This window comes from Punica granatum, chromosome 5, assembly GCF_007655135.1.
Source record: "Punica granatum isolate Tunisia-2019 chromosome 5, ASM765513v2, whole genome shotgun sequence".
Classification (NCBI taxonomy): domain Eukaryota; kingdom Viridiplantae; phylum Streptophyta; class Magnoliopsida; order Myrtales; family Lythraceae; genus Punica; species Punica granatum.
This window is the reverse complement of record NC_045131.1, coordinates 1,600,685-1,617,843: the sequence shown is the minus strand read 5'-3', so window position 1 is coordinate 1,617,843 and position 17,159 is coordinate 1,600,685. Positions and strand designations below refer to the sequence as shown.

The following is a 17,159-nucleotide window of genomic DNA, read 5'->3' as shown; positions in this document are numbered from 1 at the left end:
TGAAAACATATTTGATGCAAATCGAAAATACAAATATTCGTAAAAGAAATCGCTTAGTAAAAGAAATAATTGTAGATTACTCGTAGTTTTATAGTTCATTCATTGTTTGAGTACCAAATATACGATTATTACATCATAACATAAAATCTTTCGATTATAATTTGTTAATTTTGATAATATTTTAACACAAATTTAAACAAAATAAACACCATCGACGCCCATGTATCGGACAGGAAAAGGTCAGTATACATAAGTAAATGAGAATTGGTCCATCTAATGATGTAATTAATAGAGAAGATAAAATTGTAAATTAATTTGAATATACGGATAAGCATATATAATATAAAACTAATTAACAGTTCTAAAAATATATAATAAAGAATTACTGTACTTAAAAGTTATATAGATATTATAATTAGAATGGAGATAGAATATAATATTATAATTAGTATTAGTGATCCAAAGAAAAATAGTTAATAATTTTCAAAGTTTAGGACTTATAGGAAGTTTTATTTTTTAATCCAAATTCAACACTTTACTGAATAAAAATTCAAAAGTTGTGAGCCAGCTTACTTAAAAAATTATTACAATATAATGAAATAGATATTGCAAAAATATAAATTTTTTTATCTATATTGAAGTATTCAATATTTTTATAACTATTTTTAAATACATTTATGTTTTATACATATAAAAATTAATAGGATAATGAAAAAACAAAAACATGAAAGATCAAAATGATTAAGTTAAAATACTGCTTTAAAAATATTACTAGATTAAGTACTCAAAAATAAAACCCCTGCAAGTAATAATGTTATAGTACAATGCTATAAATGCATCTTATAGTACAATGCTATAAATCCAATAGTTGAATATTTATTGGATTCACCGTAACGTACCCAACGCAACATAAAGGGACGCGTGAATGATCAACCACTAAAGTCGGCCATTTATTTTTTTTTTGCTAATTCGGGGCGTCCGGATTTCGACCGACTAATCCCGAAACTCCGTAAACTTTCGGCGATACACGTAATGGGTAATCATGCCAAAAACGCTCCGTGACTTCAAGGGGGTTTCGAACCCGGAATCAAGTGAATACTTAAATTCATAAGTATCTCATCCTTACCACTGGACCAAACTCCCTGGTTATTAAAAATTTCAACTTAATCATCTCAAAAGTTGACCATTCATTTTGGCACATTTTACCCCTTTTTCTATGTCAGTTATGTGCATGAAATTGCCGGTGCACAGACGAATATCACGTGCTATATTTCATGCATGCGTATCAACCCACCTCAAAATCCATTCTTTTTCCAGTAATCGACTCATCGACGCAGCCAAATCTCAGTCCTCCATAACCGGCAAAGCTTCAGTGGATTCAGACATTGATCTCTCTCGCTCTCTGTCAGACCCATCTCTGAATGCCCTCAAGCTGTTCGACGAATTGCATGACTCGGACGTGGTGTCAGTCTCGGCCTTACTCAGCCGCCTCGCCAAGTCCCACCGCCACCGAGATGTCCTGCTCTTGTTCTCACGAATGCTCCTCCTGGACATCCGCCCGAATGAGTTCACGTTCGGGACCGTGATTCACTCCTCAACTGAGCTGGAGGACCTCAGCTTGAGCCGGCAACTCCATGCTTGCTCGACGAAGATGGGCCTCAGCTCTCACGTCTTCGTGGGCAGTGCGGTTCTTGATTCTTACGTCAAGTTGGGGACTGTAAAAGATGCTCGGAGAGTCTTCGAAGACACGAATGACCCGAATGTGGTCTCCTACACTACTCTAATCTGCGGGTATCTTAAGAGAGGGATGTTTGAGGATGCGGTTGGTGTCTTCCGAGCAATGCCCGACAAGAATACCGTATCATGGAATGCGGTGATCGCAGGGTGCAGCCAAATGGGCCGCAACGAGGATGCAGTTAACTTTTTTGTGGAGATGATGAGAGAAGGCTGGATCCCGGACAAGTCGAGTTTCCCATGTGCAATCTCTGCAGCAGCCAATATCGCAGGCCTCGGGATGGGCCGCAGCTTCCACGCTTGTGTGATCAAGTGCTTGGGAAAGCCTGATGTGTTTGTCGGCAACTCATTGATTAGCTTCTATGCGAAATGCGGGAGCATGGAAGATAGTCTTTTAGTTTTCCAGAAGCTCATGCAAAGAAATATTGTTTCTTTTAATGCCGTCATTTACGGGCTTGCCCAAAATGGAAAGGCCAAGGAGGCTATAGACTTCTTCGAGAAGATGCAATATGCGGGATTTAAGCCTAATGGCGTGACTTGTCTCGGGCTGCTGTGGGCGTGCAATCATGCAGGTCTCGTGGATGAGGGCTACTCGTACTTCATCAAGTGGAGATCAGAGGAGAGCCCTGACTTGCTTAAGCCTGAGCACTACGCTTGTATGGTCGATCTGTTGTCTCGGTGTGGGCGATTCGTGGAGGCAGAACAGTTTATTTCAGACTTGCCCTTTGACCCAGGAATCGGGTTCTGGAAGGCGGTTCTTGGGGGCTGCCAAATCCATTCAAACTTAGAGCTTGGTGAGCTTGCAGCAAGAAAGATCCTGGCCTTGGATCCCATGGATGTCTCATCCTACGTTATGCTCTCGAATGCTCACTCTGCAGCAGGGAGGTGGGAGAGAGTCTCAAGCATGAGGAAGGAGATGAAAGAGAGAGGGCTATTGCGTGTCCCGGGCTGCAGTTGGATCGAAGGGAAGAACAAACTCCATGTTTTTGTGACGTCGGACCGGAATCATGAGCAAAAGGACGAGATTTACGTGGTAATGGGAATTTTTCTCGAGCATTTGAAGGAGATGGAAGCTCCAAATCTTCTCCTCGAGCTCGACCACTAGTCCCTCGGTTGGCATTGCCTAAACTATGATTGGGTGAAGGTATATTGGGAAGAGGGCTCCCGAAAAGATGGACATGTCGACCTATAGTCAGGTGATTACGGATTGGCAAATCTATATGCTATGAAATGGTAATGGTAATGGATTTGAGAAGCATCCCCACCAAACTTGTTGGAAGTGACATATGTCGATTCAAGGACCGGGGCAAAGGATCCAACAAGACACAAGGTGAGCTCAGACCATACAAAGTGAGTCGAATTTATCAGATGCCTCCATAGGTGCTTAAATCACCTTGTCTCCAGTATGCTATTAGCATTTAGCCAATGCCATGGACTGTGGCTTGAGATTTTGTTGCCACTTTAGGATTCCGCTCCGGGGTGAGATACCATTTTGTACAGCTGGTGCATGAAGAAATACTCGCAATTTTGTCGACAGTGATCGATTCTTCTGCATCATCAATCAATTGACTCTTGTCGACGAAATCTGTATGTTCAGTTGTTTATCACCAAAGGTTGGATGAAAAAATCACTCTGCTGTTTTCTTAACTGCAGTGCAGAGGTCTGTATTTTTTGGGCCGGAAACAGTGGGCCCATCAGCGTTGCGAGATCTGTTCAAATCCCAATGAACAACTCCATGGTCCCTCCCACGGCGGATCGTTTGCCCAAGTGGGGCCCACCACCAAACTATAGTTGGGAAGGAAACCATCCTATCGAGTTAACAACTGTAACGTTGGTTACATTCCACCTCCCCTCCCGTTCAGCTCCAGATCTGAGCTCTATCAAAATTAGGGTTTCGATCCTCGATTTCGTGATCATCGATCTCTGATTTTCCCCAAATTCTCAGCTCCAAATCCCAATTCTTTTCAACTTTATGGTGATTCTGATGCCAGATTAAGTGAATCTCTTCTTGATTCTGATTCTTTTCACTGAAGGCTGTTTTCTCCTGGTGGAGGAGAATATCTTCCGGGAGAATCCATCAATGGAGGCTCAGGGGATAATGGAATTCCCTCACAGTAGTATGGATAAGCGCCCGAGGAAGCGGCCTCGCTTGACTTGGGACATGCCGCCTCCTCTTCCCCCTCCTCCTAAGGTACTTCCTTGAATTTCGTGATTTTATACGACACTGGGCATTTATCTATCATCGTATATGCGTGTAAATTTTTAGGTTTCGCTTCATGTATGGTGAATTCTGGCTGATCATCATGCTAAATGTGATATATCTAAAGCTTTGTGTTGTTCATGGTGTAAGGAAGCCAGCCATGGATCACCAGTAAGCCTTCAATTGACGATCAGTTCACATTGAAATTTTCCGCATTGTTTACTAATCCGTGTAATAGCGGTCGTCTGTGATCTGTACTCTTCATCAATTTATAGAATTTTAGAGAACCTATGTTATGATGATCTGCAGTCATTGTTGAATTCGCCCGAATTCGGCATGAAAAAGATGCACTATCCGTGGTTTTATTTAATAATTCGGTGCAAATTGCCTCACAGGTCCTCCCAGGGATGTATTGTGGGCAGGAGTTTGGGAACGGTTTGATCTCCAATTATGCATATTCTTCTGGTTTCTACAGGGGAATGCCTCGGAATGCATCTCCACCTTGGAGGCCCGATGATAAAGACGGTCACTATGCTTTTGCCATTGGAGACGCTTTAACTCCTCGATGTAAGTGTAAAAACGGGAGACAAGCATTGTCTGTTGTCATTTGTCATGCTGGAGGTTATTGTAAGTAGGATGTATCTGATGTACAACCTCCAGTTTTCTGGTTCGTTTGAGTTCGGCTTTGTTCTTTATCTCCTGGCGTATTTCTGCTTAATGTTAACTTGGTGCTGTCGATTATCTTCTGGTTTCAAGTATGCCTGCTGAATCCAGTTCTCTGTTTTTCTTGCAGACAGAATTCTCAGCAAAATGGGTGAAGGTTAGTATGTTAATTTTCATTATGTTCTGTCTTCTTTGATGGTGGAACTGCCTCTCCCGACTTGAGATGGTATCTTTTTACTTTACATAGACGATGGTAAATAATGAAAACTGGTATTGTGAGTGATTCAGAAATAGATGTTTTCTTAATGTGTGGCCATGACAGAAAAAATAAATATATATAGTCAATTCTGTGAATGGTAACTCATTGACCTGTAAAATCAGATTTTTTTATATTCTCATGTCTAAACTAGCAGATCTTTTGCTGTGTTCTGAATTTAATCTTTTCAGGGACCTTTGGGCAAGTTTTAGAATGTTTTGACAATGAAAAGAAAGAAGTAGTGGCAATCAAAATTGTAAGGTCAATACACAAATATCGTGAAGCGGCTATGATTGAAATTGACGTCTTGCAACGGCTAGCCAGGCATGATGTTGGGGGCACTCGGTAAGATTATTGCCTTTGTAGTTATTTCTGATTGTTTACTGTAGAAGATAGAAGTAATTCGGTATGAGTGATTTCATTCTTTGCAGTTGTGTGCAAATTCGGAATTGGTTTGACTATCGTAATCATATTTGTATTGTAAGTATTTATTATATTTGTAATTTGATTATTTGGAGGGGCAACGCTTGTTGCTCTGTCGCTGAATTTCTGTAAGTTAAAAAACTTGCGGATGGATTTAAATGGTTTCAACAGGTATTTGAGAAGCTTGGACCAAGCTTATACGATTTTCTGCGCAAAAACAGCTATCGATCTTTTCCCATTGATCTTGTTCGGGAGCTTGGCAGACAACTTTTGGAGTCTGTAGCATGTGTGTTGACAGTACTTGCTCCATTTATTTATACTATATTGTTCGAGGAAGCTTTCTAGCATTGATATTATGCCATAGTTGTAAGCTTATTATGATATACTTCATGAACAAGTAATTAATTTTTTATTTTTTTACAGTACCTTTACTGATTTTTGTTGTATCTACATCTGCAGTCATGCATGATCTACGCCTAATTCATACTGATCTGAAGCCAGAAAACATTCTTCTTGTATCCCCGGATTGTGTGAAAGTGCCAGACTATAAGGTATATTACCTGGATCATACTAGTGGCTTTAGTAGGCACTGGCATTTTCTCTCAATTGATTGCACATGATTCTTCTTAAGCATTATTTAAAGTTAGAAGTATAGGTCTACTCTTCTTTCTCATAACATACTTCCAAACGAGGAGGATTCTGTGAGCCATTGCTATTTCTTCTCACATGCTATAAAGATAATACTTGTGCAATCCATGATCTGGAAATGCAATTCTTGAGGATGCCTGCTGAAAGTCAACATTGCGTGATATGTAATTGCTAGAAAATTTGTCCTGTGGAGTTTATAGCTTGACCATCATACGATCTATGATCGAAGAATTAGTTTCTGACAAAAGGCAGATTTGCCTAAAATATGTGGTTGGAGAATCTGGAAGGATAAAGTTACTATTCTGAAGTCATTATTATATTTCCCTTTTTATAGTTTTTATCACGGTCTGTGAAAGATGGTTCTTACTTCAAGACTCTGCCCAAGTCAAGTGCTATAAAGCTCATCGATTTTGGGAGCACCACATTTGAACATCAGGATCATAGTTATGTGGTCTCAACACGGCATTACCGTGCGCCAGAAGTTATCTTGGGTAACTAACTGCTTACCCCTTCTATGTTGTATAGACTTGGGACCTTAGATCCATTCATTTAGTTTGTGTGGATTTGTGTGTATTCATGGGGTTTCTTAATGAATCTTTTTTGTAGGTCTTGGATGGAACTATCCCTGTGATATCTGGAGCATAGGTTGCATACTTGTTGAGCTATGCTCGGTATGTAACTTTTGGTTGGCAGATAGATATTTAATATAGTTACTGTCTTTTTATTGTTTTGGTGAGTATTGTGCCTTGTATAGATTTGCATACTAAATATTAAAAAGAGGATGTTCAAACTTTAAATCAGAGATTTTTCATTTGACATTAATAGTTTTGGTCATTGTACACTCGATTCAATGTTATACATAACTGTGATTTCGTTAAAAAAACCAGGGTGAGGCCCTTTTCCAGACACATGAGAATTTGGAGCATCTTGCAATGATGGAGAGGGTATTGGGACCTTTGCCGCAGCATATGGTGTTAAGAGCCGAGTATGATTTGCCATAGCTTATCTTGTTACTTTGTTTAAGCTTTCTTTCAAGGGTAAAGTTCTAACCCTGTCTTTTTTCTCCTTTCAGCCGCCATGCAGAGAAATACTTTAAGAGAGGTGCAAGGTTGGATTGGCCTGAGGGTGCAGCCTCAAGAGAAAGTCTGAGAGCAGTTTGGAAGCTGCCTCGTCTTCCGGTAATCATTCAGGATGATGTTGTTCAATTTTGATTTAGCTTGGACTTGTCTTCTGCACATTTGTTGAGTTACACAACATTCCTGCAGAATTTGGTTATGCAGCATGTGGATCACTCTGCCGGTGATCTAATTGATCTCCTGCAAGGCCTTCTCCGGTACGAGCCCTCCGAGCGGCTCAAAGCTCGGGAAGCACTTCGGCATCCCTTCTTTACAAGACAATACCGAAGGTGTGGCCTCCAAATGTAATTAATTCATTCAGAAAATTGAAAAAAAAAAAAAAGGGTGGGAAGATAAGAGGATCAACTTCATTTCCACGAGATGAGGAGCGATATTGTCTCGTCAAGGCGGAAATAGCGAAGGTTATATCACACAATTTCCTTTGTGAGGATGGCCTTGATAATTGTAAGCTCATTATAATTTGTTCGCGATGCTGTCCTCTTCGCGACTTGGTAAAGGATTCTTGTCGTGTGTACTTAAAAATGTGCGGGTGTGTAGATAGTGCCTATGCCTGTGGTAATCTACCGAAAGAGCAGACTTCACCTTTTGGTTTTCATTTGGGTGGAAAATAGAAAATTAAATTCCTATGTGCATATTGTTTCTGCTAGTTATTTTTTTTTCCCTTTGATGGGTTGCCCTTGTCCATTTTTTCATTATCAAAAGTATGATATTATTTAATTACATAATTAATTATGTAATAAAAAAAATGGAAAGTTTGAATTGAAGGGTTATGTCTATTAGTTTTTTTTCTCTCTTTTTTTTTGTTTAGTGAAGAATTTATAACTGTGTTGTTTGAACTGAAGGGAATAATCTGTAAAAATGACATTGGACGGTAAACATTAAAAATTAAACCGTCTGCGTGAGTTAATGACGTAGCTCAATGAATTAATGAAAAAATCAAGAAATATAATGGTCCGTTTGTTTTTAGGGTTAAAATCACATAAATTTTAACTTTAAATCATTTTACTACATAATAAAAATACACATTTTTCAAATTAAAAAATTTAACTTTAATTCAACACAAGAAATAGACTTTAATAAATTAATGGGAAATCATAAGTTGATCAGCTGTAATTGCACGACACGAACTGATATCATATCAAATTATATTATATTATATTATATTAAAATTGGCAGTCATGGGATATAATATTATTTTGAGGTGTTCCGCACATTATTAGATTCGATGTGTCATGATAATGTTGGATTTGCTTTTACGTATTGTAATTTTCACTCGACGAGGTTAATCTTTTTAGTTAAAATAGCTTTTGCAATAAAAATCAAGGAGAGGAGACCGGCTTGGACAAGTAGCAGATATTTTTCCATAAAAAAAAAAAACAATTATTAATTAATAAAAAGTTATACAAAAATTATTTTAATGAACGCATGACATCCTAGAAAAGGCAAGGGGGGGCCCACGGAGATATATGTAAGTCGAAATTGAGAAATCACTGTTCGTCCAACGTATCACTCGTGTTTATCTTGATTGAATATCATTCAGCCAAGTAACTAACAGTACTTGTTCAAGAGAGAGTATCTATCACTTAGAAATATGTGTAAATTATATTGAAATTTATATAATTTGTTTCAGAATTTGTGTAGTTTAATGCAAAATTCATATACTTTATTTTCTTTGTTACTTATTTACTAATAATTTTAAATAATTCATTACTACTTTAATGTAATTTATTTTGATGGTATGATATAATCAATTGCATCATAAACCGACTGCAGATCTGCCTTTCACTGCAGAATTATCCTAAAACAGCAATAATATACGACCATCAAGAAGCAGCCATTCTCAGGCCTCAGCACCAAACAAAAACATTAAAAGAAAAAGGGTTACTTGATAAAAAAAAAAACTACAAACTTTTCGTATTTTTAACAATTTTGTCACGTATTTTTTTTAACTTAAAAATACACAAAATTTTGATTTGATAACAATTCTAGCGCGACGTCAAAATTTTCGTTAATTTGGACGAAATCGAGACTACAGAAGGTGCCAATAATCCCAATCGGGAGAGGGCGCCGGATTCCTACTGGTGGAGCTATGACCTCGGCCTTCAACCCCGATTGGAATCGCCGGTGCCCTCCCCCGATTGGGGTCGTCAGCGCTCTCTGTAGCCTCGAGTCCGTCCAAATTAACAAAAAATTGACGTCGTACTAAAATTATTATCAAATTGAAAGTTTATGCATTTTTTGGGTTAAAGAAAAAATATCGTGGTAGAATTGTTAAAATATGAGAGTTTGTGTTTTTTTATTATTAACCCAAAGAAAAAAAGAAAAAAAATTATTTAACGAAAATAACGATTGAATATATAAAATTGAAATAACTTAAAGGTCTAAATTTCATAGATTAAACAGACTTACAACCTCTCACTGTGCCTGCAAAACTAAAATTCAGATAGCTCGAACTGTCAATCATATCGAAAATCGACCGACCTTATACCGATGGATGGCACCGTCCATTCACTAAATAAATTTTTTTGTTCTTTTGGGCAAATATTATGGGCAGAATTGTTGGCAAGGGAGGGAAGGGAATGTGGGGACCAGGAGAGGCCCGTTACCAAGTGCCAGATGGCCACGTCGGACGGAGGGGCCCAAAGACCGGTGGGTCTCACGTGGGCAAGCCACGTAAGAGGACATGACCCCCGGCTGATTAGAAAAAGAATCTCCTCTCATCTCCTTTCGACCAATCGCCACCCTCCTCCCACGTGGGCCTTTGGGCCCCGCATCCCCGAAATTTTCCACTCTAGGATGTGATACAGTCAAACTCCACCTGTGCTTCCATTAAAAATAAAAAAGAAGAAGAAACTGCAGCTGTGCCTTTTAGATATGCAATCTAGTATTTCAAAATCGGACATGTTCTTACTAATTTAGTTCAAGTCGAATAGGTCTATTAAGAGGTATAATTCATAAACTCAAATCTATGATCTTATCTAAAGAGAATGTGCGTTAAACGACCTGATTGATAGTTGATTTTTTTTAATCTTTTTATATAGTAATTATTTTACTTTTATTTATTTCATTGAGAGATCACACTAAACTTTTGCCGGTAGAAGATCACAGCAAACCCTGTTTTTTTGGGTAAATAGTAGCGTTTTATTAATAACAAACCGAATTTACATTGTACTGCTGGGTGCAACACCGGTTTTGTCGCCCACCTAATTGAAAATCGAGCTTACATATAGAAAAATGACTGAAAAGTCATCCTTGATAAAAACAAACAACAAACATAACACTAACATGACATGGGTCCATAGTGAATCCGCGACTTCCTGACTTAATTGGAGATAGACCAGGGCTGACCAATTACAGCTTAACAGGATCGAGTGACCTTGACTAGGGCTCTTAGGACCTCAAAGGGAACTACGACATGAAACCAAAAACGACGCCGACCTACGGTGGAAAGGCGTCGATGATAACAATCCGAGCAACCAAAGATTTTAATTCCAAGAAATGGGGGAAGTGGCCATAATAGCGCCCAACACAGTTAATTGCCAAAACGTGTTAAGAAGCCGCCGAGCTGATCCTAATGGAGTCTGAACAGCAGTGAAGTCTTATCCTGAAATAACTGCCCCTAAGTCATATCGCCTTGATTCAACCCATATCGTATCCAACCAATCACACATTAACACGATCTGGGGACTCTTGTGACGGACACCATAGAGAATAGTGTAATGAACACAACTGGGTGTCGGGTTACATCGGTTATACGTCGACGATCAAATCTAAAACCCGCGTTTTTTATCTTTAAATTAGATGACCGTAAGAGATTTCCAGCCAAATCTATATTAACACGTGATGAAGAGGCACAACTCTGGGTGGGAAGCAAATGCCGCCCTAGCAAAAGGGTCAGATCCAAGTAGATCCGATGTGGACTAACCAAATATGATCAGCACTGATCCAGAATTGGGCGATAGGGATGGAGTTCGACCCAATCGGGACAGAACAGGTGGATAGGAGGTGTAGCGGGGACTGGATCGAGGCGAGTAAGAGGCATGGTGGATCGGAGGTGGGGCAGGCGTCAAGTTTTGATAGAGGAGAACCAAGGGACGCGGTGAGGGGGCGGCGGAGCTGGTCAGGATGGGAAGGTGGAGAGCCATTGTGGGGTAGTAGCCGGAGGGCAAAGGGGGAGAGAGTCGGATTGGGGGATAGGGCAGGGAATCTGATGGGGGACTAAAGATCGGGGGCAGGGGATCGCTATCGGACGCGCCTAGCCGGAGCCCAACGCGCTGACGACAACGGCAGAAGGTTTGGGTGCCTTAGGGTTCGGGGGAGGAGTAAGAAGATTTGTGAGGTGTGGTCGCGGTAAACTTTGGCCACCTTGTGATGACCATTTTTCATTATAATAATTTTATATAATAATAGTAAGTATAAATATTAGTGGAAAAGGAAGAACAATTTTCTCCATTTTGGGCCTTTTTTTCTTGTTGATCATCTATTCTAGCTCCTTCCTCCATCTGCCTTCTCCATAGTCTACTCTCTTCTATATCCTCCTATCCTTTTTCCTTCTCTCTTCTATATTGAGATCTTTCTATCCCTCTCTAATTCCTTCATCCATATTTCTCAGCTTAGACTGGATCATGGGAGACGACTCTTCTGCCTCCTATATTCGCATGGTTAGCTAGCTAAAACGTTCCCCTATGCATATAGAATCGAAATTTTGTTTCTTTAACTTGTAGATGTTTGAAGTCTCGATTTATCCTCGTATATGTGATGCTGTGGCCATGAAAAGGGATCTGCAAACGATACGGTCTTTTAGAATAGATCTCGACCAACCCTGGCAGCCGGTGAATCTCCTTTGCTGGCGATCCCACGGAATATTGACACGATGTGACATGTGCATGCAGGTACACCGTCTCATAGAGGAGTGCCTCCTCTTCAACATGAGCAGAGAAGACTGCATGGAAGCCCTCTCCAAGCATGCAAACATCCAGCCTGTCATAACCTCCACAGGTACTCGCTCGACTGTTCGTACTCAGTCATCCCGCAGAATAGCTATCAAGCTCGATCGTAAGCATGATACAGAGATTCTTTTTTCTTTTTTTTTCCCGGATTAAGCATGATACGAGTATTACATAAACGAAAATCTTGTCTTCGTGTATTAAGGATCACACAATACAGTATTGCGCGATCCTTAATATCGTGTGTGTGTGTGTGTGTGTGTGTGTGTGTGTATGTATGTATTTATGTATGTATTTATGGGTGTGTTAATTTGCATATGTGTAGTGTGGAAGGAGCTGGAAAAGGAGAACAAGGAGTTCTTTGAGGAGTACAACACAAGGAAGAGATCATCATCATCATCATCCTCACCAGAATCAGGCCATGAACATGATGATGATCAGAGGTCCTCTTCTCATCATCGTCATCATCATCACCATCACCATCACCATCACCATCACCATCAAATGGAGACAAAGCAAAGGATCCAAACGATGCTCCACTCTGCAGATTCCTCCAAATAAGTTCAACTTACCATTAGATATATACCCCAAATTCTTCGACTCAACCCCCGATGCGTCTCTCACTCTCTCTCCCTGCTGTTCCTCTCAATAAAAAGACAAGAATCTCATTAAGTGTTAGAAAGGGCTTTTGTACTACTCTCTCTCTCTCTCTTTCCATATGAGTGTGATGTGCATATGTATATATACGTGTGTATATATATAGATATAGGGGAGCCGCCCAGGGGCAAAGTTGTCACATCATCCCCAAAAACCAGCCCCACTTGCTTGTCTGATCTCTCGAAGGAAGTTCCCGATTGAATTCATCAATTTCAAACAGCGAGAGAACAAAAGAGATTTAGCGAAGAAGCTGTGTGTTGTATATAGACGGAAGGCAATTCAGCTGCGCAATGCGTGTGGGGTTGGACATATATAAAACGTTGTCCTATCCGGTGGAGGGTTATATATACATAAATTGATATATATATATATATATATATACACATACTTAGTATATAATATTAACCTTTTATCATATAATACCGTTTGCCAGTGTCAGCAGCAGGAGCGTTCAGGTAGTTGTTGAGAAGCGTGACGCGAGATGCAATGTTCAGTAGTCGGGTCGAAACGAGCCACGCCCACGTGTCCGGCACGTAATTCACCTTCAACCGACGTGTCAACTTCTGATTAAGCGACTTGTTTATATACCTTTACTTCTCTCATAAGAAAATTATCGATCCTCCTTTTTTCTTCGGTAAGCAGGCGGGGTCCAGGCCCTAAACAAATAAATGAAAATTAAGCTATACAAAAGGAGGGTAAGGTAACCCAACAATATCACCATGAGGAGCACTCCTCCTTGGTTATATGGTTTCACGTGACCTGTTTCATTCTCATGTTACAATGTTGTACTGCATGTGTTGCCTTTTCCTCTATTTAGAAGAACGCTAATAACAGCATCGAAAAACACGAATATGAGCTTCCGGTATATGTATGCATGCTTTTAAGCCTATATATATATATATATATATATATATATTGTCAAGAAACGAAATTGAGCAGAAGAACTTGGTATGTTTTCATTAATTCGATGTATATGTATACAGCCAAGTCCAATCGATAAACGGAAAGTATAAAATATGGCTAAACTAGTGACACCTAAATATGGAAAACTAGGATATGTACATAAATTACAGTGAGGAATAAATCATTCCATAATACTCCCCCTCAAGTTGGAGAATGAGGATTCCGAATCCCCAACTTGCGAAGAAGAAAATGGAACTGATCACGCCCAAGTGCCTTAGTAAAGATGTCTGCCAGTTGAAAGCGGGTAGACACATGGGATGTGGCGACAGCTCCAGAGCGCAAATGTTGCCGAACAAAATGGCAATATATTTCAATGTGCTTGGTGCGCTCGTGAAAGACTGGATTAGAGGCGATATGGAGAGCTGCTTGATTATCACAAAAAAGATGCATTGGACCGGAATGATAAACACCAAGGGAGCTAAGGAGAGAACGAAGCCATAAGAGTTCACTGACAGTGGCGGCCATGGCTCGGTATTCTGCCTCGGCAGAAGACTTGGAGACTGTTGTTTGCTTCTTGGTCTTCCAAGAGATGGGACTCCCGCCTAAAGTGACGAAATATCCAGTCAATGACCGTCGAGTCATGGGACAACTAGCCCAATCTGCATCGCAGTAAGCCGTTAAAGATAGAGATGTTGGACAGAGAAAAATCCCTTGTCCAGTAGATTGCTTGAGATATCGAAGCACTCGTAAAGCAGCGTCCCAATGTCCCTGACGAGGATCTTGCAAGAACTGAGATAAAATGTGAATAGGGTAGCTTAGCTCCGGCCTAGTGATGGTGAGATACAATAGACGACCAATCAGACGGCGATATTGGCCCGGATCTGGAATAGGGTCACCACTGTCTTGAGATAATTGGTGTTGTTGCTCCATGGGGAAATAAGCAGGCCGTGAACCTAGCATACCGGCTTCGGTGAGAATATCCAGAGTGTACTTTCGCTGATTGAGAAATAAACCAGAGCCACTCCGAATAATCTCTATTCCCAAGAAATAGGATAAAGGACCAAGATCCTTAATGTGAAAGCAGTGTCGAAGATAAGTCTTAAAACTAGAACACGCGGTAGAATCATTAGTCACGAGAATCATATCATCAACATAAACCAGAACCGCAAGAAATGTGTCGCCATGGGAGAAGGTGAATAAGGAGTGATCAGCGCCGGATTGTTGAAAACCATATTGAGAAAGAGCAGTGGCGAACTTAGAATACCAATTTCGAGATGCCTGACGAAGACCGTAGAGGGACTTTTGCAGACGGCATACCTGATTAGATCCGGTGGAACGAAAACCAGGAGGAAGAGACATGTAAACCTCCTCATCCAAGTCCCCATGAAGAAAGGCGTTATTAACATCAAGCTGATGCATCTCCCATTGTTTAGCAACAGCAACAGTCAATAAGCAGCGAACTGTGACCAATTTGGCGACCGGTGCAAATGTCTCATGAAAATCGACTCCTTCAACCTGAGTGAAGCCCTTGGCCACGAGTCGAGCCTTGTAACGTTCCACAGTGCCATCAGCTCGTCTTTTAATCTTAAAAACCCATTTGCAGCCAATAGGTTTCTTTCCGGGAGGTAATGATTGAAGAGTCCACGTGCCATTATCCTCGAGGGCACGGATTTCATCAGCCATGGCTAGGCGCCATTGTGGAACCTTTGCGGCTTCTGAATAAGTCCTTGGCTCTGAGTCAGAGTCAAGTGCAGCTAGGAAAGACAATTGGGTGGCATCAATATCAGAATATTGAAGATAATGCTCGAGGGGATGAGACGTACCTGGAGAGTTTGATGGAGCAGGTGATATGATTGGGGGGGTAGAAGAAGAATCTAAGCAACGAGCAGTGTGGGAGACAAAATCACTGAACCAACTTGGCTTTCGAATATTCCGCGGAGCCTTAGAACGGGCTATAGTGTCTGTCATGCAGTCTGTGCCAGAAGAAGGTTCCGGGTCGGTAGAAGAAGCAGGGCCTGACATGTGGGCAGGCGATGTAGGCTCAGGGGATTGGTGTTGATCCAAACAAAAAACAGTGTCGACGCTAGTCCCAACCGTCCTGGAAGAAGGTGAGCTGGATAGGTGATGAGTCGTATTTTTCTCAGAGGAGATGGTGGACTCCCCCTGAGCTCCCCCTGGGCCTGAAGTGTCCAAAAACCGAATGCCTGAATTTGCCGAACCAGATTGAGTCGGACTGCTGAAAGGAAAAACTTCCTCATCGAATTTAACATCCCGAGAAACAAAAAATTCTCGATTCTCCAAATCGAAGACTTTCCAACCCTTCTTGCCAAATGGGTACCCAACAAATACGCATCTTCTCGAACGTGACCCAAACTTATCTTTGACACGTGGATTATAGTGTGCATAGCAAAGACAACAAAAAATACGAATGTGTCTATAATCCGGCTTCTGTCGAAAAAGGAGTTCAAAAGGGGTCTTGCCTGACAAGATATTTGAAGGTGCAAGATTAATGAGGTGTGCTGCAGCGGAAACACATTCTCCCCAAAAATCTATTGGAAGAGAAGCTTGAAACATCAGGGCCCGGGCTACATTAAGAATGTGCCGATGTTTACGCTCAACCCGTCCATTTTGTTGAGGAGTGTCAATACACGAGGTTTGATGGATGATGCCGTTGTCAGAGAAATAATCTTGGACAAGTCGACTCATGAATTCTGACCCATTATCACTTCTCACGGTTTTCACTGTTCGATCAAATTGATTCCTGACCAACTTGCAAAAACTAATCAGGAAACCTTGTGCCTCCGACTTATTTCGTAAAAGATAAACCCATACAGCCCGGCTATAGTCATCCACAATCGACAGGAAATATTGAGCACCAGAAATAGATGATATTTTATAGGGTCCCCAAATGTCACAATGAACCAATTGAAAAGGAAACAAGGCTTTATTCGAACTAATGGGATAATTGGAACGCGTCTGTTTTGCACGGCAACATATGTCACAGAGCGAATTATTGACTGAACGATGCATAGTAATAGAATTGTTCTCAAACCGGAAACTGGAAGAAGGGTGTCCCAACCGCTTATGCCAAATATCTTCATCATCTGCTCTCATTGCCCGTAGTTTCTGAAGAGATGAGGATACTCGTCGTAAAATCCACACCCCCCCGTGAAGTTCACCCACTCCAATCATTCTCTCCGAGGTGCGGTCCTGGATCAGGCATAAATCAGAAATGTAGTGTACACTACATTTAAGTTCTCGAGATAATTGAGCCACAGACAATAAGTTACAATTGAAATCCGGCACATAAAGAACATTTTGAAGTATCATATTGACTCCAAAAGAAACTTTGCCTGTAAAAGTAGCTTTTGTTGTTCCATTTGGAACATGAATAATTGGACCATTATTGATGGGAGAAATATCAAAAATATTATCCAGGCTGCCAGTCATATGTCGTGAAGCTCCCGAATCAATAATCCAATCAATATTTGAGGCAATAGGTTCAAAAGTCTCACCACTTAGACGATTAACCTCACCATCATCGCGAGGTATCATTGACATAAGATGTTGTAGTTGGGCCTCAGAAAGATGGG

The 17,159-nt window shown here is 40.6% G+C and overlaps 3 protein-coding genes across 6 annotated transcripts; all 3 read left to right on the top strand.

Moving 5' to 3' along the window:
* Window positions 1–1,026: 1,026 nt before the first annotated feature.
* LOC116208059 (pentatricopeptide repeat-containing protein At5g42450, mitochondrial) lies at window positions 1,027–2,864 on the top strand. Its single transcript, XM_031541269.1, has one exon. It carries the CDS (start codon window positions 1,217–1,219, stop codon window positions 2,837–2,839), a length of 1,623 nt encoding a protein of 540 aa, XP_031397129.1. The 5' UTR covers window positions 1,027–1,216; the 3' UTR covers window positions 2,840–2,864.
* Window positions 2,865–3,574: 710 nt separating this feature from the next.
* LOC116208060 (serine/threonine-protein kinase AFC1) lies at window positions 3,575–7,777 on the top strand. 3 transcript variants are annotated; one of them, XM_031541270.1, is made up of 12 exons: window positions 3,575–3,925; window positions 4,330–4,501; window positions 4,728–4,754; window positions 5,045–5,198; window positions 5,285–5,333; window positions 5,448–5,562; window positions 5,736–5,827; window positions 6,259–6,415; window positions 6,531–6,595; window positions 6,812–6,909; window positions 6,997–7,102; window positions 7,190–7,722. In XM_031541270.1, exons 1-12 carry the CDS (start codon window positions 3,815–3,817, stop codon window positions 7,346–7,348), a joined length of 1,305 nt encoding a protein of 434 aa, XP_031397130.1. In that variant the 5' UTR covers window positions 3,575–3,814; the 3' UTR covers window positions 7,349–7,722. The 3 variants fall into 3 exon arrangements, with proteins under 3 accessions (XP_031397130.1, XP_031397131.1, XP_031397132.1); XM_031541271.1 differs by having other exon boundaries at window positions 3,788–3,925; window positions 4,410–4,501; window positions 7,190–7,777; XM_031541272.1 differs by lacking the exons at window positions 3,575–3,925; window positions 4,330–4,501; window positions 5,285–5,333; window positions 5,448–5,562.
* Window positions 7,778–11,405: 3,628 nt separating this feature from the next.
* LOC116208510 (polycomb group protein Pc-like) lies at window positions 11,406–12,991 on the top strand. 2 transcript variants are annotated; one of them, XM_031541996.1, is made up of 3 exons: window positions 11,406–11,721; window positions 11,953–12,115; window positions 12,332–12,991. In XM_031541996.1, the coding sequence occupies exons 1-3, from the start codon at window positions 11,686–11,688 to the stop codon at window positions 12,565–12,567; spliced, it is 435 nt and encodes a 144-aa protein (XP_031397856.1). In that variant the 5' UTR covers window positions 11,406–11,685; the 3' UTR covers window positions 12,568–12,991. The 2 variants fall into 2 exon arrangements, with proteins under 2 accessions (XP_031397856.1, XP_031397857.1); XM_031541997.1 differs by having other exon boundaries at window positions 11,412–11,721; window positions 11,953–12,058.
* The last annotated feature ends 4,168 nt before the right edge of the window (window positions 12,992–17,159 follow it).

Bases quoted from the DNA above. Each gene is read 5' to 3' on its own strand.
- LOC116208059 (XM_031541269.1), top strand. From the start codon at position 1,217: ATGTCAGTTATGTGCATGAAATTGCCGGTGCACAGACGAATATCACGT.
- LOC116208060 (XM_031541270.1), top strand. From the start codon at position 3,815: ATGGAGGCTCAGGGGATAATGGAATTCCCTCACAGTAGTATGGATAAG. The intron at 5,334-5,447 runs GTAAGTATTTAT...TGGTTTCAACAG, and splicing joins ATCGTAATCATATTTGTATT to GTATTTGAGAAGCTTGGACC. The intron at 6,910-6,996 runs GTATGATTTGCC...TTCTCCTTTCAG, and splicing joins CATATGGTGTTAAGAGCCGA to CCGCCATGCAGAGAAATACT.
- LOC116208510 (XM_031541996.1), top strand. From the start codon at position 11,686: ATGGGAGACGACTCTTCTGCCTCCTATATTCGCATG. The intron at 11,722-11,952 runs GTTAGCTAGCTA...ATGTGCATGCAG, and splicing joins CTGCCTCCTATATTCGCATG to GTACACCGTCTCATAGAGGA. The intron at 12,116-12,331 runs GTAAGCATGATA...GCATATGTGTAG, and splicing joins AATAGCTATCAAGCTCGATC to TGTGGAAGGAGCTGGAAAAG.